At 38.9% G+C, this 23,096-nt stretch overlaps 1 protein-coding gene across 1 annotated transcript in view; it reads right to left on the bottom strand.

Annotated features, from left to right (window-relative positions):
• Positions 1 to 3,282: 3,282 nt before the first annotated feature.
• Positions 3,283 to 23,096, bottom strand: part of Ikzf2 (IKAROS family zinc finger 2) — a 142,671-nt gene continuing 122,857 nt past the window's right edge. The window contains exons 7-9 of the mRNA XM_005361421.2: positions 18,439 to 18,576; positions 12,413 to 12,556; positions 3,283 to 8,048 (exon numbers count right to left, since the gene is read on the bottom strand). Coding sequence (XP_005361478.1) covers positions 7,324 to 8,048; positions 12,413 to 12,556; positions 18,439 to 18,576 — 1,007 coding nt within the window. The 3' untranslated portion in view covers positions 3,283 to 7,323. The remainder of the gene's footprint in view (positions 8,049 to 12,412; positions 12,557 to 18,438; positions 18,577 to 23,096) is intronic.

Raw genomic sequence — 23,096 nt, 5'->3', positions numbered from 1 at the left:
TTACACTTCTGAAAAGAAATAAATCTTGGACAAATTATATGCTTGTTCCTGAGATTGGCTAAGTTTATTCCAGTAGCTGTGCACTCAGACAGTACAAACGTTTATAATATTAACCCTTTCACAAAGAATTACAAAGGTTCTGCAGCTTCTTTAGTCGTACACACACACACACACAGACATTCACACATGCATATACACACTCGCACATCCTCTACACAGTACCCACGGACACGCACAGAGCGTGCATGTGTGTGCATTAGAAACAAAGAAAACACAAGTCCCACACTTGAGTCTGCAGTGATGAAACTGTTTAGTGGAGGTCTCCCAGTCGGTGTGCAGCAGAGGGACAGCCCACACAGCTGCAGAGGCTGTGGCAGTGCTTCCACAGTAAACCCCATTTTCTGAGGTATTTGAGCCTTAAAAAAACAAAAACAAAAACCAAAACCCTACATTACACTGAGCAAACCTGACATACAAGGTCTGGAATTTTAATTTTACAGATATTTATAGATATATTTCTTTTTTAAACAATAGTTTTTATTTCCCCAAATTATTAGTTGAAAAAAATGAGGTTTACTGGTTTGATTTTTCTTTCTTTTTTTCTTCTAAAAAAAAATCAAAGTATTCTAGAAACTGTCAAGCAATTAGTCCTTAAAATAGTCTAATTACCTTTGGTATTGTTAAAGAAAAGAAAGGTAAGTAGCCAAGACACATACTGTACAAATGCAGCAAATGCCTTAGAAAGAAATGCCAAAAAATGTTACTTTTTAACAAAACATGTATTTACATTACAGCAGTTTTACTACAGGAACACAGGTATTTAAAAAATGAAAAAAGAAGAGCACGCTGCATATAAATATGGATGATACAAAAGATATTCCTCAATCTGCACGAAAACAGGTCTGCTTCAAATATTTAAAAATTTTTCTTCAACAGGTAATATGTATTTAAACCTGACCTAAGTGCTTTGATGTTTATTTTCCAAAAGGAAGAGAAATAAAAACATTAAATATTAGTTATTTAACTTAAGAGCATTATACAAGAATGGGAGAAAAACATCCAGTTTGTTAGGATTTCAGTTTCAGAGTATATTTCTCACTCATAATTTCAAAGGTTATTTAGGCTAAACAAAGCTTCCAGAAACTCAGAAAGTCATTTGTTTCTACATTTTTTAATCTTTTGATAGTGGAGTGATTTTCATCTTTGCTTGCTGTGTCCTTTGACATGTTAGAATTTCCAACGGTTTCTTTTTGCCAAAGAAGAAATGTCAGACAAAGAAAAACTACCATAGTTTTTAAGACTTCACGAGTGATATTGCACTTTTATGAAAAGAACGAATATCTGTTAAACTAAACAGAAGAAGCAAAGCCTTCTGAAACTGCAAATAACACATGGTTTAAAAGGCTGGACTACTTGCACAAGCCCGGGACTTGGGGACCCCTTCCGAGCCTGGAATATTACCAAAGAACTGTTAAAGCACTTGTCCACCTAGTTAGAAGAAAGTTAACTCTTTGCTTTACATTTTTATTCTCATTCTAAGTGTTGGGAGGGGGGGTGTCTATTCTTTTATGACTTGTATTTTAGAAGAAAGCCAAACAATTTAACAACCAAGCAGAAAGGAGTCAGACAGACACTCTGATTACAGAACCTCTGGAGTCACACAGGGTGTCTCATCCTTGAGGATGAATCAAAGTAAGGACTACAAAGCTCACTGTTTCAACCCAACCACGCTTTAAAAAATATAAAACTACCCTTGAGTATAAAAATACACCAGCAGATTATACAGCTAAGAAATACTACTGAAAAAAATTAAGACTTAATGAATCAGAAGCTCAGAGTTGACCTCCTCTTCTATTAGGAGCATCAGGAAAAACACCCGAGACAATGGAGGAACGGCTGTGAACCGTGGAGAAAAAGATGTGAGAACTTACAACCGAAGAGATGAAAACCTATCTTTGTCATACGAAAGGGCACGCGATTGATGCACAAAATCTCAAGTGCTCCAGTCAAACTTTTCTTTAGATCACAGTTTTGTAATTTGAACAACTTTTTAAAAAGAACAAAACAACAAAAATATCAGCAACCCCTAGATTATTTTTCTTGTTAGTTACAGTGTATTCTTTTTAAAATCCACTTCCAGTAAATGAAACTCAGTGACATCCTAGCATGTGCATAGCAGGGGATTTGGTGACCTCCATCTGCCCAAGCTTTCCTTACTATGTGTTACATGAGGTAAACAGAAGGCCTGATATACTGCAAACTGGCTTATTTGTACCTATAGGAAGTTTTTACTCTGTATTTAACATGGCTTTTAGCACATGACCTCTAAATTTTCATATTAATTCATAATATAAAAGTTATCTTAGGAAACTAGATGTTCATGTACCACAGTCTATATGGGATAAAGGTGAATTTATAACAAACATGTCAGAACATATATAAATGGAGTATTATGGGAGAAAGACACCATAAATAGAATTTAAAACTCATCTCTAAGTGCATATGAAAAAATATCCACAAACTCACAGTACAGCAAGAGAAAACAAAATAGAAATAGAATGTTACATAAAACTTTTGTGGAAATTCCAAAAATTTAGGTCTCTATAATAAATGTAAAAATGTTCAAGGTGTCATTAATTTGGCCTAAGAGTACACCATGAGAGAAGGAAACACTAGCATAGTACAGCTTCTTGGTCACACGATGTCTATATTATACAACCAGCAGTTCAGTTTCAGAAAGCTTTCATAGTTTAAGACACCCTCACAAGTGACAGACAGCCCTGTCCTAACATCCGAGATGGTGCTTTGGAGAACAGCTATGTCACATGAATGCTGAGTGTTTTGTTCAAGGAGAAACGAGGATCTGTATTTCCACATTATTTCATAAACCAAGCACTGGCTAGAAGATAGAGGTTCCAAGACTAGAACAACACTAGCCGGGAAAAAAAGGATGCAAAACAATACTGTCATGATTGACCTCAAATTCTACGAGAAAACCTTGTGTGATGCAAAACATATTCTACCTCAAGAATAAAGCAAAAACACACAGAACAATTCAATTCGCTGCTAACTTGTGACTCTGCCTCCTATTTTTCCTCTATCATATAATAGTGTTCAGATATACTATCAAACTAAAAAGATTAAAATCTGATTTCAAAGTTTCCTCTCACTTTTGCCAGCTCAACTGAAAGTTTGGAAATGGAAATTCTTTTAGCAGGGTTTTCTCTTTTTTCTTTTCTTTCTTTCCTTTTCTTGTTCTTCTTCTTCTTTTTTTTTTTTTTGCTAAGAACGCAAAGGTAAATTAGAGAGTACTTAAAATTTATGTGATTTTTTTTTTTAAAATACACAGTAAAAGTGTGGTAGAGCTAAAACAGCTTACCAACACTCTCAATGCATTTTTAAAAGGCACCAATATAAAATTTTATAAGTATTTAATACATTAAATTCAGGATTTAAGAGACCAGTTACTGTATATTTTAATTATTTTGCAGAAACTGGAAGACTAAAATATTTATAAAATAACTTTTATATATACAAAGTTTAAATTTACCCCTTGCTTTTTTTCCCTTTTAAATATGGGGAAATAATAACTGTAGAATACATAAAGGCAGTACTTGTTAAAAATAAAATGTGAAATATAAATGACGATGACCACAAATCTACAATTTTATAATAAACAAATAATTCAAGGCTAAGAAAAATGTGTAGCCAGGTATCCTTGATAGTCCAAGCGCTGTCCTGAATCTAGGAACAGGCAGCTTTCCTGGTCCAGCACAGCCTCCTCTGTTTAGCTTTCCATCATAACTTACCATTTTGGAGATAAGATGAAGTAAGACTTGGAAAATACAAAGTCAAAATTTAGACTACACAAAAGTCGGGGTCTTGTGAAGTGTGGAATTGTGACATAATCAGCACAAATACAAGACAAAGTTGCTAAATCATTTCCTGCATTTTCTTCCTCTCATAAAAAGAATACATATTTCTTTAAATTTTCACCAGTCAACTTAATATCTTTTCATTGTTCCACTTTTTCCCCCTGGATGTAGAAAATGGAGACTTGGGATCTAAGTTGCTGCTAGCCCTAAAGACACACTGATAACATTGGGGTTTCTTAATACAACCTGGTAAAGCAGACCTAAGTGCTGATGTATCAGCTATACTTCTAACTCTAAGCTTCATAACACATTGGGAGATGCTGTCTTTTTTTAGGACTCTTCATTATGAGAATGTGCGATACACATGTGCCCGCAAATGTCATGCCTTCAGTCACCTGTGTATGCCAGCCAGCCAGGTTACTTCATCCTAAAGCTCAACGGTCAACTCTCATTTCCCCATTCTATTCAGAAATTTCTCAACGGAATGTTTGAATGGCAGTGTTCCCGCCTCTCCCTAGGGCTCACCATGCTCGTCACTGTTCTAGAGAGCCTTTATAGCAGCCATTCATCACTATTGCAGAGGGGCAGCGTGCTTCTCCAGAAAGAACTGGTGATAAAAAAAAAAATTCTGGGCAAGATTAGGACAGTCATCTAATAATTTTCTGCCCAACTGGAAAACACAGATGATAACCCACTTTCACACCCCTCAAATACTCTTTGAATTGTAAAATCTTGCTTAAATAAACTGGGCTTGTAACTGCTCTGCAAAGTTGATGTATTTGGTATCTGACCCCCTCACTTATTTTTAGGCACTACCATGTCACCTGTTCTCTTTGGTGGAAACGTCATTGAGAGTCCCTCAGACAGCATTATGTCCACAAAATTCACTATGACATACAATTCTGAGATCACCTTGTCCTCATTTGTCCCTATGAGGCCATCTATGCCTTTTCCTGTACCTTGTGTTATGCATCTTTAAAAAAACTGCTAGTGTATCTGCATAGCAAACATCCTGTCATAGGTAATTTCTTTGAATAAATCAGGTTTTCCAACAAGATAAAATTAGAAAGGTAGAGAGTACGTTAGTGCCATCTTCATAGGGGGGCCCACAAATCTTTATGTACACTTAGATTCAGCTCAGTCCCAGGGCAGGGAGAAGCATGGTTCTTAATACAGTAGGTATGAGGAGAGAGAATGAAGAAAATTGATAAAGGATGCAAGCAGAAATTCACACAGCCAAAATTATGAACACTTGGACAGGCATCCAAAAGCTTTGTTAAATTGCAATAAAAACAAAAAATCATGAGCCTTATCATTATGTGCCTCCCTCACACAGAAATGGCATTTCCATCATAATTCGCGAGAGAGTATACAGAGTAAGTGGGGAAAGGGAATCTTGAGAAGACCCTTTGTCCCTGAGTAACTGTGTTTTCACAAATTACCAAGGGATGACAACAAAATATGAAAAACCCAAAATCCGGCATTAGCTCTATCTCTGTTTCGGTGTGTTCTCTTACATGTAAAGGAATCCTCTGGACACTTCTCCAGAAATAACCAAGATAGGGCTAGTGAAAGAGCTCAGTCAGAATCTTCCCACCTAAACCTAGCTATGTTAGAGCTAAGGTGGCTTAAGAGAACGGATGAGAACTTAAGAGAACGGATGAGCTCATTGGTGCCTCATTCTCTAGTCCCGATACTACCCACGGCACAAGGCAGTTGCAAGGTTTCTGCACCCTATTCAAGGGTCTGCTCGAACAATTATCACTGTGTATCAGACCTTTTCCGTTCATAAATGACTATCAGATAATCCAGTCATGGTCAGACTGTTTTCCTCAAACCCAAGCAGTGAGTTATGTCTGCCAAATGCATTCCCCCAAATGACTTAGGATAGTGTGCTCCAATCCCACCCACAAATGCCAGTGAACTCCAGAGAAAAAGCCAGGCACTCACAGAGATCAACTTAAAACCTACACATATGGAAGTATATGCCTTGTGCAAATAAAGAGAAGACAGAGAATCTACTAAAGGATTGAGATTAATTTCTGACAAGGATTTATAGAGTTGAATTTTTAATTTTTTTTTAAAGTGCAGGACTTTCACCTGAAGACTGTCACATTCTCAACTCCAAGAAGGGTAAAAGAAAACTTTGTTGTTCTTTTGTTTGACCTGCAGTGTGATATTCAGGTTACAAAGAAGTTCCCTTTTGTCCGCAGCAAAGATAGTAACTGTTATTACTGAAGAAATGGTGAAATAAAGAGCCCTAGCTCATAAATGACCTTCCAGTGTTCAAATGACCACATTCAGGTCCAATTAGCAGTTGCTCCAAGAATTTGAAAGAAGGAGCCAGGCTTCTTAAGACCTTCTATTTCAAGAGTCAGAGAGGGATGGACACGAACGGAACACTGAGTGGCCACAGCTTGAAGAAAAATACCAGGCAAGGGTTCTCAGAGTGGGATTTCCCCTACTGTTAGCCTAATTTTCTGCTGACCAGTTAACACTGATTAAGTGTGGAGAAAGTGACAATCGTAACACATCCTTAGAAACAAAAACGGATATTAGGCTGCTGTCACATTACAATTTAAAAGAAAATCCCAAATTGTGAAAAACAGAAATCTTCCTGGAAACTGCTGACTGCCTCCTACCCACTCTCGGACCGACCATATGTTATTCTGAAAACTACATAAAAATACTATTTGTTACAGGTGTTAAAAGTAAGGCTGCCAGGGTGTCTATAAAATGCCAGTCATCAAAACTATGGAAAAACAGTGCGCAAGTTTAGAAAAATAAGATCAAAGGACCTCAGGTGTATCACAGTGGCCCTGTAGTTTAAACCTGTAGTTTAAAAGTTTTACTATATGATACAGTGTAATACATACTGAATTATAAATTCCGTAGGGGAGGTAAACACAGAACCCACAACAATTCAACTCATCCTAGGAGTTATTGGGAAAAACAATGTGTTTGTGTTCCATCATCTCTACGAACAGAAAATAAAACGGGCTTACATTTTGAAACATCTTGGAGAGTAAAATTACTTAGAGCATTTCAAATTGCCAGAGTCCTATTCAGAAAACTCTCAATTTCCCTACCTTCCATCATGATCCTGAACATCAAGGGCAAACCAGACTATTTTAGGTGAATCTCTATGAACCAAAGGATTTCCCAAAGTAGGACAGGCCTTAATCTGGATGCATGGCAGAAATAGACTGCTTTAAACACCCACAAAATAAACAAGCCAGGTTACCAGTGAGCATCCCATCCCTTTCCTCAGGTTTCTTTCTTACTATAATCAGGCAGAGCAAATGACATTCTGTCCACAAAATAAGAATCAAGGACAGTGACAGTATTTAAGGAGAAAGAAGGTCACCCTCAGAGGGAAGGTGGGCTGTAAGTGCAGTATCTCTTCATGTGCAGTTCTTCATGGGGGTCCCCTTTGGAATGAAAAGGCCTAGTGGAATGTGTGCTCCCCTCGAACAATGTGTGATGAAAACTCATAACGGTCCTGGCTTCTGTAGCCACAGATGTTGCATTCCAGTGGGTCCCGGTAGCCATGGCAACCCATGTGAATGGTGTACATGACATGGTCTAGGAAAAGGACTCGGCAGTGCTCACACTTGAAGGCCCTTATCTGTTCTCCTTCTCCATTGAAAACCTTATAGATGTCCTTCAGAGAGCCCTTGGTGGCCTTGGTAGCATCCAAGGCCTTGACATCCTCCTTCATGTAAGGTGGGCTTTGCTTCCTCTTGGGGTTTAAGGCAGGGTTTCCTTGGTAGGACTGGTGGTCATCATGGCTGCTTTCTGAGTCAGTAGAATCGAGGCAGCTATTGCTGGGAGAGGCCTCTCTTTCCTGGGGTCGACTCTTTGGTCTGATGAGAGAGATGGGTCCATCCATGTTGTTTTCGTGACTGTCAGACGTCTCCCTGCTAACGGGTCTTTCTATCCTGCTTGGATGATAGACCTGAGAATAAGCTGAGCTTAGAACCGGGGCCACCTCAGCGATTGTGCTTGGTGCATGCTGCATCAGAGGGTGAAGGGCCTCAGCTCCAAGGTAGGTGATTGCATTGTTGATGGCTTGGTCCATCATGTGAGACTGCATCAGCTCAGCCTCCTTCTCATACGTTAAGTTCATATCAAAATGAATATCTGGGTAACTGAACCGCATCAGCTTTTCTCCTAAAATTAAAAAAAAAATTGGAAAGAGAAAAGAAAAGGAGAAAACACAACAAAATTAGTGGTTGAATTAAAAACGTAAAAAGGTACAAGTTAACTAAACACTTGGTCCGTTTTACACTGGTCAAGTGTTTGGGCATTTTCATTCTGTCAAGATGCACAGGTACTGTGACCATGCTAAAGAAATTGGTAACGAGCCATTTACACTTGCTCTAATGCCATCCCGGAAATGCCCAGCCTGACAGCTTTTTACTTAAATTTTAACTTTTATTAAAATTTCACTTGCATGACACTCAAGATTTTAGGAGAAAGAATAAACTCCAGGTCAAAATGAATCAGAGACTATGCTCCTTTCTGCATATCTCAAACACAGGAATGAACTACAAAGCCCAGGAGAGCAGAAGGGATGTGGTCATAGACTGTGCTGTTTTACTTGAGGAGGAATAATTTGGCTGATTTAACTACTACTTTAGAAGAGAAAAGCTATCGAGTTAATATACATCAGTCAGTAGAATGCAAACAATCATTATTAAAGTGATTTAAAAGCTGATAAAATAAATGTAATTAAAATGTATTAAGAATTGTTTCTAAAAACACTTGTTCACAAAGTTGAAAAGTATTCAAGTTTTGTTTTTGGGGATTGGTGACTTTTCAAAATCCTTTTCTTGTTTGAAGTATATTGTTTCTCCTTTAATATTTACTCTCTTTCTCTCTCTTGTTCATTTGTTTTTCAAGATAGAGTTTCTCTGTAGCTTTGGAGTCTGTCCTGGAATTAGCTCTTGTAGACCAGGCTAACCCGGAACTCACAGAGATCCGCCTGCCTCTGCCTCCCGAGTGCTGGGATTAAAGGTGTGCGCCACCACCTCACTCAACAAGAGGGTTCAGAAAGCTGCTGTCGTGAGAGGCCTCGGCTAGAGCAGTGATGGGACAAATGGAGAAAGGCTGATGGAACGGGCAGTGTCTTTGGGTGTACTGCTGCTAGCTAGGCCTTTGCGATTCTCTAGGCAGAGATAATGAGAAGCAGGAAGCATGAAGGTGAGTTTTCAGTCTTGGGAAACGGAGTGGGTGATAGCAAGATAGAAAAGGGGATAGCTTCGGTTTGAAGATGAAGATGAAGAACAGGCACATCTGGTGAGTACTCAGAAGAAGTATCTGGGTGGGAGATACAGACGTGACAGCCTCGGTTGGTAGAGGGCAGCTCTAGAAGTATGACAGTTGATAGCATCATTCAGATGTGGGTAAACTGAAGAAAAGGTCAAGAAGAGTGCAGGGGAAATTCTTTTGTGTCAACAGTCAGAGCCAAGCTGGATTCTCACACTTTGCAGTGTATCTAGAACGCTGGCCCTGTTTCTCATAGAATGAGGATTTCATAAGGCCAGAGAATGAAAGCTTCACTCTTCACTGTATAAGGACCCCAGAATCCTCCAACGACAGCTTCTGAGTGAGTTTCTAGGGTCTGTACATCCTATGCACCAGCAGTGCTATGGAGAGCACGTGCCTAGGCCGATCCCTAAAAACATCTGATTCTCTACATGGTATCTTCTGGTTCAATAGGCAAAGAATTTGTATGTACAGATAGGGGTACCTATGAGTGTGTGCGTGTGTACATGCGTGTATGTGTGTGTGGTTTTGAAAATGAAAAGAACCAAGAAGGGGTCTTCCATAGGGCAATTATGTACTCAGTCCTGAGTCTAGTGGGGACTCTTTAGAATTCTATACATGTGGACAGTTCAGTGAGGAAGAACAGAGAAGCTGGAAGAAAAGGAGAAAGACAAATGTTCTAGAATCCAAGGGAAAAGTGTTTTTCAGATGGGTTTAAGATTTCAACAGTGGCAGGCGCTCTTAGGATGTGTGTGTCGGACACTGCCTCCCATGGGACTCATTGAATTCAGAATCATGCAAATGGGTTGCAGCCTCTAAGAGAATACTTTCAGGGGAACCTAGGCAAGAAAGCCAGGTTGCATGCTCCGGAAAAGGAATAGAACAAAGGAAAGCATGGGAAGGAGGCACTAAGAATTCCATCTTTGAAGAGGAGAAAGCAGATGGAGACTTGGGCTGAAGTTAACAGAATTGCCCTTGAAGTCCAGATAGCAAAGTGAGAAAGATGGAAACAAAATGAGGATAGGACAGAGAACTCAGGAGCACAAAACCCAGGAATTAACCTCAATCAGAAGAAGGGATGCTGCTTTCACTAAAAGAGGCCAAAGACATGAGGTACTTACATGGATGCCCACAAACCTAGAGCATTGGTGATGGTATAATGCAATCATCTCATTTGCTCCCTGTGACTACAGACATAAGACTTTCAAGGACAGACATAGGAAGTGTGTGGACAGTAGAGACATGTGTGAAATGGCCATGTGGGAGGAGAGAAAACTCTTCAGGATATGTTGAAAGAATGTCATTACATCCTTAGGGTGGCCAATCTGGTATTTCAGATCAATTGCACATTTACCTATAGTGGCAGTCATTCACAGGAATTTTGCCAGAAATATTTACTGGCAGCTGAGACAGAGTGTGGAAAAGATGCTGTGCTCAACTCATGGGACAGTGAGATGTCCCCAGGAGAAGTAGGACATGGCAAGAGAGTCAAAAATACTGGCAGGCCGTGGTAAAAGGGATGAAATGTGAATCTCAGCTGTGTAAAGTAGAGTAGAAGAGACAGACAGACAGACAGAAGGTCAGGAATCACTGCCTAAAGAATGCAGTAGGTCAGACAGCAGTGTTTAACTGAGGGGCATGCAAAAAGGGTTCATGCTAAGTTTAAATGTTAAAAATTTCCATTTTAAGAGCAGTGAAATAGAGAGTTACTCAATTGATGATGCTATTATTTGCTGCATATTATCAGAATATATTCCAAATAAAAAAACAAAAAAAAAAAACCAAGTTTAAATAAAAATATAATGTTATTTGAAAATCATATTGTGGTTTTATAAAATCCTCTCTTTTAAGGAATTCCAGCACTTGGAAGGGAGAAGCAGATGGATCTCTGAGTTCAAGGCCAGCCTGCTCTACACACAGTTCCAGGCATCAAGGGCTAAAAATACATTCTGTCTCAAAAAATAAAAAAAGAAAGAAAGAAAGGAAAGCAAAGCAAACAAACAAAAGGTAGCATCTCTGAGTCAAAGGGAACACAAACTGTGACAAAAAATTGGCTAAATAAATTCAGAAGTTAGAAATAATAGTAGCTTGTTCTTTCCAACTACATCAGTAGTCGGTTAGATATGAATATCCCTCACAAAGGAATCTCTTTCTAAACTAAAGGAAGGGTTCGACATGGTATCTCCTGCTTGCAACAGTAGCATGCAGTGGGCAGAGTAGGAGGATTGCTGTGGATGAGAGGGCAGCCAGATGAGACATAGTCTAAAAAATACAAAAGAAAAAGTGCCTAAATAGAGCCTAAATAAAACAAAAGATAAAATAAGTAAGTGAACTGCCACCTCTCTTCCATTCATAGATACCTTTAAAGGGGAATGGGATGGAAAGCTGTACTCAGTACAATTTAGAGTCTCTCTCTTACTCTGCTCTGTGGTGTTAGAAGGTGAGAATTTTTTTTACTAGTTTTACCTCTATTTTAAAACCATATCACTATAAGAAGATTTTACATGTACAATAATAATAATTCTTTAATAACGCTTCCCATTGAAACTCTATCATCCATACATTCTTTAAAAATATGCAAGCCCCTCTTCCTAAAAGGTGACCCCCAAAATACAGCATAGAAAAAGACAGATGCCAACACTGGGAACACCAGGGAATATTGAAAGACTTGGAAATAAATAATAATATCCACATAAATATATGATTTTTCATCTTTTCAGCTCAAAAATCAAAGGCTGGATTAAAAATAAGGATCAAAACACAGAGTACAGATCCATGTTTTAGATGGACACTGCTACATTAACTTTTGATGGCAAAGTTTGGAAGCACCTAAAATGCCTTTGAATTCTAGATCAAATATTCAGAGACTTAACATTAGAAATTAAAATAGTCAAAAAAGCTGACAGTAATAGATAAAAAAAGACACCACAAATGTGGCCAGTAGTGTAGATCCCATCTCTTACTCAGTATGAATTAAATTGACGTTAGCTTTAACACATGATCTCACTTTACATATCACTGCATGCTGAGATGGTGCTTACTATCTAGCAATCATCCTTTAATACTTTCCCATAGGCCTAAGGCTGTGCACATGCAGTGTGCATGCACACCGCACACGGTAGGTCATAGAGCAGGAGAGAATGATGTAGCAAAGACATGTTTGTTCTCACATCATGGAACACACTACTCATGTCTAATGCATAGAACTGTCTTGTTCCATCGCCATCCCCAGGTACAGAACCAAATCATCTGTCTGTGCTGCTTACCCACAAACTTCTGTGGAGTGGAGCTTTTGCGCTTTCCCATGTTTGCCGTGAGCTTCTCTATGACAGCAGGTCTCTCAAAAGGCACCAGAGAAATATTGTTGTCCATAATAGGCTCTTGTTCCTTACAATCTTCCATGGGCGGTACTACATAAAACCAAATAAGAAGGCAATCTGGTGAATTCTTCAACATTTGAGAGACACAGATATATATCCTATCCTAATATGTGTTATATAAGATAACTTTGTCTACTCAGATAAAAGGAAATGAAAAAACACAGTATTAAAGAATATTGTTTAATATGACACACACACACAATTTATTTTTATGAATCCCTCTCAGATCAGTGACACAAACTGTTACCACTGCTGGTGACCAACATGTTTATCTGATTCTTTTTCCTCATTTTATTTCTCTGAAGTATGTGTAGTGTAGATTAAAGTTGGTAATTCTTTAGACTGCACTATTACCAAGACTTTGACTTTACTTTTCTAAAATAATTTACATCTGTCACCCTGTTTTGGAGGAAGGCTCAGCAGCGGTTGGGTATTGATGACTCTTCCCTTACGTCCTTTCCTGCAGCCGGCCTTCTATTTGATGAGGCCTCAACCTTCCTGGCAGCATCACCACCTGCACAGGGTCCCTCACGCAGGGGGTCCGGTTCTGCGCTTGTCTGTGCAGAGTTAACTGTAGGAGCTTCCAGGCTGTGGTTCATCTCTAAAAATAGCTCTCGAGGAGGAGGATGAAGGAACCCATTTCCAACCTGGCTCTCTGGTTCTCGGAACTGCTGCCCTAACTCATTTCATGGCTCCACTCACCGTGCTTGTCTCGGCTGCTGCTGGCCTCAGTATGGACATTGCTAGGGTCGACAAGGGACTCAGAAAATTCACTTTTCAGTAAGAATCCTGTCCAGGATATTTAGCTAAGAAGAGGGCAACATTCCACATAGATCAGAGGAAGGACCAGAGGTTCTTACACCTCCTGGGTGCTCTTTCCTCATTCAGCATCCACTGTTGAGTGATTCACCCAGGTCCTTTTATTTGTAGAGGACAGACCTACTGCATGAAACCCAGTGCGCTCTAGTCTCCAAGGGGGGAATCCCGCTGATGGACAGCAAAAATTTTAAAGCAAAGCTGGAATGAAAGCACATGTCACACAACTTACTGATTATCAATACATGTTGCTGATCTTAAATGAAAGAGATTACCAAGAAGCCATTCTTCATTCGGTCATTTTTAAAAAATCAACAATGAATGTCTGGGTAACTTAGTGGCTCCACCAGGAGAAGTTAAACTTTAATCTACATTTAAGAAGGCACCCTCTGGCTCTGAATAACAAGGAATTCTCTGGTTGTTGGATGTCAGCCAGCGTGGAAAAGAAAGGCAAGGTGAGAATGAGAAATATGGGCATTAAGCACGGATACTGTTTATGATATTATCGAGAAAAAAATTTCTCCCAAAGGATTACATAAGATATTATATGATCTTTTAACAACTATAAATAACTTGGAAGAAAAATCAAAAATTTTTTAAGCAAAAGGGTTAAGAAAAAACAATACCAAGTTGATCACAGAACTCAACTAAGAGAGCCAGGAGGCGGGAGGCTGAAATTATGGCATTGGCATGGCAAGAAAACAGGCGGTGTGATGAAGATTATGACCTTGTGTTTTCAGTAGTAAATTCATAAGCACTTACTACCGTAATAAAATAATGACATGCTGGGCATGGCGGCTCATGCCTGTAACCCCAGTTCTTAGGAAGCTCAGGGAGGAGAAGTGCCATAAGTTGGATGTTAGCCTGGGACAGGTACCAGGAGTCTGTTCCAAAAACCAAAACAACCTACCAAACTACAAAGTAGTCCACGTGTGAACCAAAGAACATACATATCATGGGCCTAGACACAAAACGAAAAATATTGGCAGGCAAAAAATTGTTGTAAAATTTGCCCCAAAGGCAGTAAAACTAGTCGATGGGGTTTGCCCTGCAAGTTGAATATGCTAATTGGTTCTGAAATGAGCAGTCTAAAGAGTGGCAGTTTTGCTTTAGGTTTTACACTGAATTTTCATATTTGCACACACCTAACACTCAAAACGAAACCTGGGTGGGGACTCTCCCACACCACATCCACCTCAGTTCAGATGACTTGTCTCAAGTTCAATGAAGCTCGTGTGAACTGAAAACAATGACTATAACAGAGCTTGTTCTCTATTTCACAACAGCTCCTCATGCCCAAAGACGAACTTTCTGCCACCCTGGCAGTGATACTGATGGACAGAAACTTGGTAGTAAGCACTACTTCAAGGCTTTACATTTAACAGTCTGCACAATACTCAGGAAGCAGGTGCTCTTCATTTTACAGGCAGGGAATCGACGACACGACAATTGGAGGCAATTTTTGCTGTGCATCACTATCAGGTCAGAATGCTAATCCTGAGAGGTTTTGCTTTAGAGAATGCCTGGACTGCGCTATAATATTTTTGTAGACATATTTTGAATACTGCCATCATATATAACATCTCGACAGCCTTGTAAATTCATTGGGGAAAAGACCTGACACTTTTTTCCTTAATTACATAATCTGAGATTTTGCTTTCATAAATGTGGTGCAACTTAACATATTGTTTCTGGATCTATACTATTTAGAATTCAAAACAAATTCTCTAGGTAGTTCATGTCTCAATTGTATTAATTACATGACAAGAGATTTATCTAGACCAAAGGTGTGTGTGTGTATGTATATATATACACACACATACATTTGATATACATATGATAATAGCTTCATTTGTTGGAGCAAATTCCATAACTCAGCATCTTCATCTTTTTTTATTTTATTTGAAGTAATATGGAGGATAAAAGTGTATTTAACTTTTCATATCATATTTCATCGCACGAATAAACCAAAATGTAGATCACTAAGAGTATTCCCAATACTGCTTCTTTTTATCAAAAATACTTCAAATTTCAAATTCTAAGAAAACTTCATTTTCTTTCCATTCAACTGATATTTATGAGAGCATTTAATTCTCTTCCTAAATATGCCTTCAGTACTCCGCCCTACTTCCTTGTCTTGACAGTCTTTGCCTCCTTTCATTGGATCACTGGGACCAGTCTGCTCATACTTTCCAATGACCCAGGGAGACATCAAAACTTTCTCCACATTGATGATGCTTCCCTTTGGTGGACACTGATTTTAATCACCCAGTGGCTTCTTATCGATTAAACCATGACATTCACAGGCTGGAGCAGCATACAGTGCTTTTGCCTCCCAACCTGTTACTTCAGCCTTGCTTTCTGTTGCTCTTTCAATTAACTTGAATTATCTGCTAATTTCCTTTGATGCCTACACACCTCTTCTCTGCATGGGACATACAGTCTGTCAGCTGTCAGATTTATGTCTCTCTTCTCATTCTCAGATCTGATGCTATGAAAGTTTGAAGCTTTCCTCAACTTCTCCATCAGCGAAGGGCTGTGGCCTTGGAGAACTTCACAGACATCATTACTACAGTGTTCACTTCAGCTCATTTGGTTATTTTTAACCTGGATTGTTCACTAATTAATAAAGGTATATAAAGCGCAAACTTTTATCTTTCTACTTCCAGGATGCTCCATAGCAGGTCTTTGAGAGTCTTTTCTGGATGAAGTGGAAGAATATCACTTTTTTTTTCAGACCCTTCTTCTCATGAAAAGCCAGTTTTGGAAAAGGGAGGCTAAGAAAATTAACTATGTCAGACATGGAGTTGAGGCCAGCAATACTGATAAAAATGTCCATTCATACAACTAACAGAAAGGGAGAAACAGGTAAGAGGACAGAAGAGAAAGAAAGAATAATAAAAATTTCTGAGATGTAAGGCAAGCTATGCACATGAGACAATTAACAACTGTAATGGCATCCCACCGTTGCTTCCCCACGACATCGGTCATTTGCTTCCTCACACGCTCAATGCATTTCCCTACTAACTATGCTCATGGAAGGAAAAGGAGACTTACAGTGCTCTCAGAATATTACTATGAATCCAGAAAAGCACAGCCACGGACTGGTGTTAACCATGCAGTGCGTGTGGTTGATGCATTATCTAATAATTAAGAACGAACGTTACAGCCTGGACAACAAAACCTGTCATCGTTTTACTCCTCCCTGGCCTGGTCCTGCTGTCCCCACCGTCTTGCCTTCTCTTTCAAGCTCATTCCTACTGCATTTTAGGTTCATCACCAGAGCCTACGCTGGAGAAGGACTAAAAACCTGGGAAATGGGACAGTACCAAAGCCCCAATTACTTAGAAGCCACATAGCTATCTCTCCGGAATATATGACACACATTCTGAGATAGGTCCATATACATATAATTCTCTGAAATGAGATAACGTTATGAAAAGCTCTGGCTTTTATCTCTGTAGACATGTAATTTAGAAATCTGTAAATGAAAGGATAGAAATAAATTAACAGAATTTGCATATGCCCTCTAACCTAAGGCCGGAATTGCAATGGGGGACTATCACAAGGAGAAACCAATGAGGACATTAAGGAGAATCTTTGGAGAGCTTCTGCATGCAGCTGAACCTGCTTCAGCCCTCTGTCTCCAGTCAGCCCCCAAACCAACCATTTAAAATGGCTGTTCTCAACTTCAAACAAACCTCTGTCTCAAAAAATACTAACATTATGATTCATAAGAGCAGCAAAATCACACTCATGAGTAACAAAAATAATGTTATGGTTGGGGGTCAGCACAACTGGAGAACTGGATTAAAGGGCTGCAACATTAGTAAGGTTGAAAGCCATTGATTTAGAAGGCTATGATCCGAGTAGGCAGATGCAAACCCCAATGTTAAACAGTGATAACATTAAAGAAAATGGCCTATTTACTGGCTTTTAGTATTAATGCCATAAAATCTAATAGCAAAATAATCACTTATCATATAACCTATTACATGTAATTTTCACAACATACCTGTGACCCACATAGTCAAAGACCAGCTAGTCAAACCAGATTTCTCAGGTCCAACGTCCACAACTGTATGGCCTCCACGCTCTGGGCCCTATGCTACCTCACTCATCTGTCTAGTTGACAGAATCAGTTCTTTATGTAAGGACTCAAACTATGGTAAATAACTAAAATATTTAAAACTGTGAAAAAAAATTAAAACCCACAAAATCAAGTCCACAGTATAATATGTATATAAGAAGCAAACTAAAAAATGATAAACAATCTTTGATTGTCTATATCTAAATCAATTAATATTTATATATTTTAAAGTGACTGGGAGAAATTATACCATCTAGTATTAGTCAATTCTTTTAAAATAAAAAACACAAATATACCAATAAGATATAAGGGCTTTTGTTTTTATTTGTATGAAATCACTTGGTATAAGTAGATAAGAGAGACACTAAGAATTTAAAGATCACCTTTGTAAGAAGACTGATTTGCTGAGCTAACTAACTTCACTGTAGCTGTCACACCACTGGGACCACCTTCCACACTGCTAGGATGCTTTCCTGACAGAATGTGTTTTAGGAGGAAGGAGAAGGGTCAAATTTTGATCTGGGTTATCTCTTGCATGTGTATAAAGTAAAACTACCAATTCCCCGAATAAATGATTAGGCACAATATCAAAGTTGGTTATGCACCTCTGAGAGAAGCTATAACACCCAGTGAGGAGTATTAAGCCACTCTGCATCCATGTACGGAACTCAGAGATTTATGTGGAGCCACTGCCATAGAGAGATACAAGAGAAGACTGAACAGTCCTTTCCTGTGGCATTTCTAATGTAGCTCTAATGCTGGCTGTCATTACTGTGCTAATTCAAACACATGCTATCAGAACTGATTTGGGAGTGCCACGGAAACTCAAGAATCTCTTTCGTCGTGTGTTCCAAAACAGCTCATGTCAGCTGCTGAGGAAGATAATCCCATGCAAAGCAAATGTGGTTGAAAACTGTAGAAAGAGAGAAGGGACGGTTTAACCCACGAGAAGGATTAGACCCAGCAGACTAGGAGGAAGAAGAATCACAAATGCATTGTTACCCACCATGGTGACTCATGACCTGCCCGGCAGCCTCCATGCTGACATTCTGGAGATAGTTGTGGCAGCGTTCCTTGTGCTCCTCCAGTGAGCTGCGCTGCTTGTAGCTTCGTCCACAGTAGTTACACTTGTGAGGCTTACCCACTGTGAAGAGAGTCAGGGTTAGTGTGCTCCTCGCCTCAGAAAATGAACAGCTCAACTTTTGATATTTGGAAGAATCATTTATATGCTCTTCAGACTTAGTCTTCCTCCTCCACACTCCAATTTAGGCAAAAACAATAAACTGTCTACTAAAACGAAAGACAGCAAGAAGATAGGAAGATTGCACCTCCAGGAGTAGGGGAAATACTGAATCAACTCGTGCTCTGACTGTATTATCTGCATTCCCATCCTCGGGGCTGATGATCGATCTGTACATAATGTGACTCTTAACCCATTAACCTTTACAGTTAGGCCAGGGTTCTCTTATTAGAAAGACTTGTCAGGGCTATCCTGCAGACACACACACACATATGAGTTTTAGTAAGAGCTGAGAATTTTTCTGAAGAAAAATTAAAAATGCAACAGCTTGAAATGTCACTGTTTAAATAAAAAGAGATTATTCATGAGTACCAAGAAAATTAAAAAGAATTCAAGCATTGAAAAATTATAGATATATAACGAGAGAGGTGGTTTCTCTATCTGTCTGTCTGCCTGTCTGTCTGTCTATCTCCCCGCACTCGGTAGTAATTGTCCACATACCAGAGCTTTGCAACAAGTGGGTACGCTCTTTTTGCAGATCCTGCCTTTGTGCTGCCAAGAATTACCTTCCAAAGTGCTGTGAGCGGGGGACCACTAGAGCCCTAACATATTTAGTTACCATGGAAATGGTGCCTTCCACAACATTTCATATCATGGAAGGGAATTTCTCCTAACAGCTATAGAGCCATTATCTCAATACAGTTACTAAAACATGTACTGTGATGTTTATGGTGAACAACTTTGAAAAACTCATAGAAAAAAACCTTACGGACTGAGGGATATTTTGAGACAGGATTATCCTTAAGGTTGTCATGAGCACTTCACTTCTTGGTTTGACATGGATCCAGAACAACAGACACCAGTAAGTGGTCAGCGCCAGAGCCCCTGAAGGACAGTGGGAATCAGGCCAGCTAATCTCATTTGACTCCCTGAGGAATCGTTTAGTTTCGCCTAGAGAACAAAGAGCAGCCTCAGTTTTCATAGTAATATCCTCACTGCCCAGCAACCTTACAAACCCAGGTGTTGACACGCTAGAAACCGTAGAACTGTAGCAAGCAGAAGCACTCAAAGTTGCTTAACCTTTGCACTGCTGATCAGAAAAACAAATGCACAACGACAGCAAAATCAACCCAAACTGTGGATCCTATTTGATGCACACACACATTCAAATCGATTGTTTCATAATGCAAATTTAATAACGCACCTTAGATAAAAGTGATCCAAGGCAAGATTATCCATTTAAAAATACTGGGGGGAAATTCATTTTTTGAAAACCAGGTATTCATTGTTTTACTTCTGGAAAGTAGCTGTTAATACATGTGTAGAAAATAGTCTTCCTGGGAGCATTAAAATGTAAGCAAAAACAGACTAAATTATATGTAGTTTATGTAGCTGCATGTATGTACACTGTAAGATGTGACCCTACCAACAGTGTTTTCATTTTTTATTACCATAGAAACAAAGATGACCATATGCTGGATAAGTCTACTAACCACTACTATTCACCAGACACTTAACAAGTATAGTTCACTGTGAGTCAGTTCAGTCCCCCACCATCCTCTGTGTTAGTTTGCTGCACCGGACACTATGAGTTCTGTTTTCACATGTTTTCTCTGTGTTACTTTCAGCATCTACGTATCATGTCAACTTAACTAAAGTATGACTATATGTTACTGTTCTTGGCTTCTAACCTCTATAACCCCCCAGTTTATCCGCTATAGTAACAAACACACATGGACACACAGACAGACAACAGACAGACGGACTTTTGTCTGAGTATCTCTCCTGTTGTTGTGATGCAATGCCCTGATAAAGCAACTCAGGAGAAGAACTTATTTCAGTTCAGGACCCATCCTGGCTGGGAACTTAGAGCAGCGGGAAGTCACATACCCCACAATGAGAAAGGAGAGAGCGGGGAATGGGAGTGTTTGCCATTCTTTCTTCTTTTTATGCAGTCAAGGATGCAAGCCCCGGGAGCGGTGCCACTGAATTTTAGGGTGGGTTTTGGAGCCTATCTCCCACTTTGTCATTTATTTATTTTCCAAAATACTACTTCTCCCTCTGCCTCCCATCAGGTTCTCAGTGAGATCAATGAGGTTGTCCGTAGTTAACTTTTAAAACTGACTTTTACTAGTATAAACTCAATTTCATCACCTCTTCATCTCCACTTTAAACCAATAAAACAAATATCTGGTGATATTTTGGATTCTGAAGTGTCTTACTAGAATACTATTCTATCTCAAAGGAAGCTGCTCTGGAAATAGTCTACTCTTTCTGTTACTGCTCTCATTTACTGAACATATATTTATCAAAAAGAAAAGAAGGTAACAATAGCATGCTGAAACTGCCCTGTACTGCACAGAAAAATTCTTATGGTTCCCATGTGACTGAGACTCTATTTACTATCAATGTATACTATAGACTGTGATGGGGTCTGCAGTGTAAAACAGCGAGGACTAGTACAATATATGGAATCTTTAGCATAAGGTAATGGGAGGGAAGGTGTGTCTGAGGTAGAAACATGTCTTACAGGAGGTGTGAGAGCCTCCACGTGAGTGCTGGCAACCAAACTTGGCTCTTCTGGAAGAGCAGCAAGTCCGTCAACCACTGAGTTATCTCTCCAGCAAGATTATGTTATTTTTAATTCAATGATTATTTTTATTTTTACCAGTTATACACACCCATGTGTAAAAAAAAAACTTAAAAAATTAAACATGTGCCATTGAAATACATTAAACCTTTCCTGTGTGGCCAACAAAATCTAACCATAATCCCCAAAGCAATGTCTTCCAATGTCTAGTGATTTTATCCCATTAAATAATGTACCTGTTTTCTTTGTTCAACAGTGATAGAGGTGATAGGTTGTCTTTCGGTAAGAATTTAACCCCACAAACATCGTCTCAAGCCTCCTTTGATTTCAAGTTACAAGACAATTTCAAATTAATAGTATAAAAATGAAAATATCCATTATTAACGGAGATATTAATCATAGCATATTATTATATAGCCGAATCCAATTCCATTTCAGTTCTTGTACAGTTTTTAAGTTTTCTTATTTAAAAACTGCATTGTTTCAAACTCTTCTTTGTGGTATAGACTCAGTGATCCTTCTTCCCGCACAGAGGTCTCAGACCTAATAATAATTGCTCTAAACATTCCTATCCCAACCCATTCTCGGGTCTTTGCCATGCCTCCCCCTCATTTCTTGCCTCCTTACAGCTAGGCATACTTCATACTCGTCAGAGCCTATGGAGCTTTCTGACTTATTGTGTACATGTAGTCTTGGCACTGCCCATTTTGTCCTCTAAGACTGGCCTCCCTGACCGCCTAAATCTAATGTGTTTCTCTCCCTTTATTCATTTTAGGATTCCTAGGTTGGAGATAAAATAATTTTCCCTTTACATTTTGAAGGCTTTGTTCAACTGATCTAGTAATCTTTAGTTTCTTTTCAAATGCCAGATACGAATGTGGTTTTATATGTAGCATGTTCATTGCAAAGCTCTTAGTATCTATTTGTATTTGATGTTGGCCCGTTTCTGAAATAAGAATTGCATCCCTTTAATCTGGAGCTTAATGTATGCCCTTTAGCTTTTAATAAATGTATGTGCATCATATATAATATTTATAAAACTTCAATATATATGTACATAGGCAGCACATAAACATGTAGCTATATACACGTTATTGTTAAAGATGCAAACAGTATGTGACTTTTAACCTTTACATATGCATGTTAAATAGCTCTTCTTTTGAAAATAGGGATAGCTATTGTTCCATGTCACTTCTATAAAATAATATCCATTCTGCCCATGAAAATCAACTGGCTACTTACTGTAGTACATTTCTAGGCTCTATTCGATTCCATTATCTCTGTCCATAAATCATCAAATTAATATTTACCAATACAGTCAGTCTTTACATAAGTCACACAGCCTTCCTTTTCAAAATTCTTTGACAAAACTGAGGTCCTTTTTTATTTCCAAAAAATTCTGTGTAAGTTTGCCAATGTTAATAACAACAAAAATCAAAAAGGAAAAACCCTGCCTGGATGCTCACTGAGACTTCATGGAATGGACAGGCTTAACTTTAGGAGAACTAATATCCTTTAAAAATTCTTACTGTATTTTTATGTTCGGGTGTCTTGTCTGCAGGTCCATCTATGCACCACTTCTGGAACCCACAGAGAATGGAAGAGGTGTTATACATGGTTGTGAATCACCAGGTGGGAGCTGGAGATAGAACCCAGATCCCTTAGAAGAGTGATGGCTGCTCTTAACCACCGAGATGTTGCTCCTGTTCCCACCGATTAATATCAGAGCAGTAAATGTTTTCAAACATTATCATACTCTATCTCCTTATTTACTTGGAGTGTGTGTGTGTGTGTGTGTGTGTGTGTGTGCGAGAGAGAGAGAGAGAGAGAGAGA

Source organism: Microtus ochrogaster, linkage group LG4 (assembly GCF_000317375.1).
Source record: "Microtus ochrogaster isolate Prairie Vole_2 linkage group LG4, MicOch1.0, whole genome shotgun sequence".
Taxonomy (NCBI): domain Eukaryota; kingdom Metazoa; phylum Chordata; class Mammalia; order Rodentia; family Cricetidae; genus Microtus; species Microtus ochrogaster.
The sequence above is the reverse complement of the archived record's forward strand: the minus strand, read 5'-3'. Positions and strand labels throughout refer to the sequence as shown.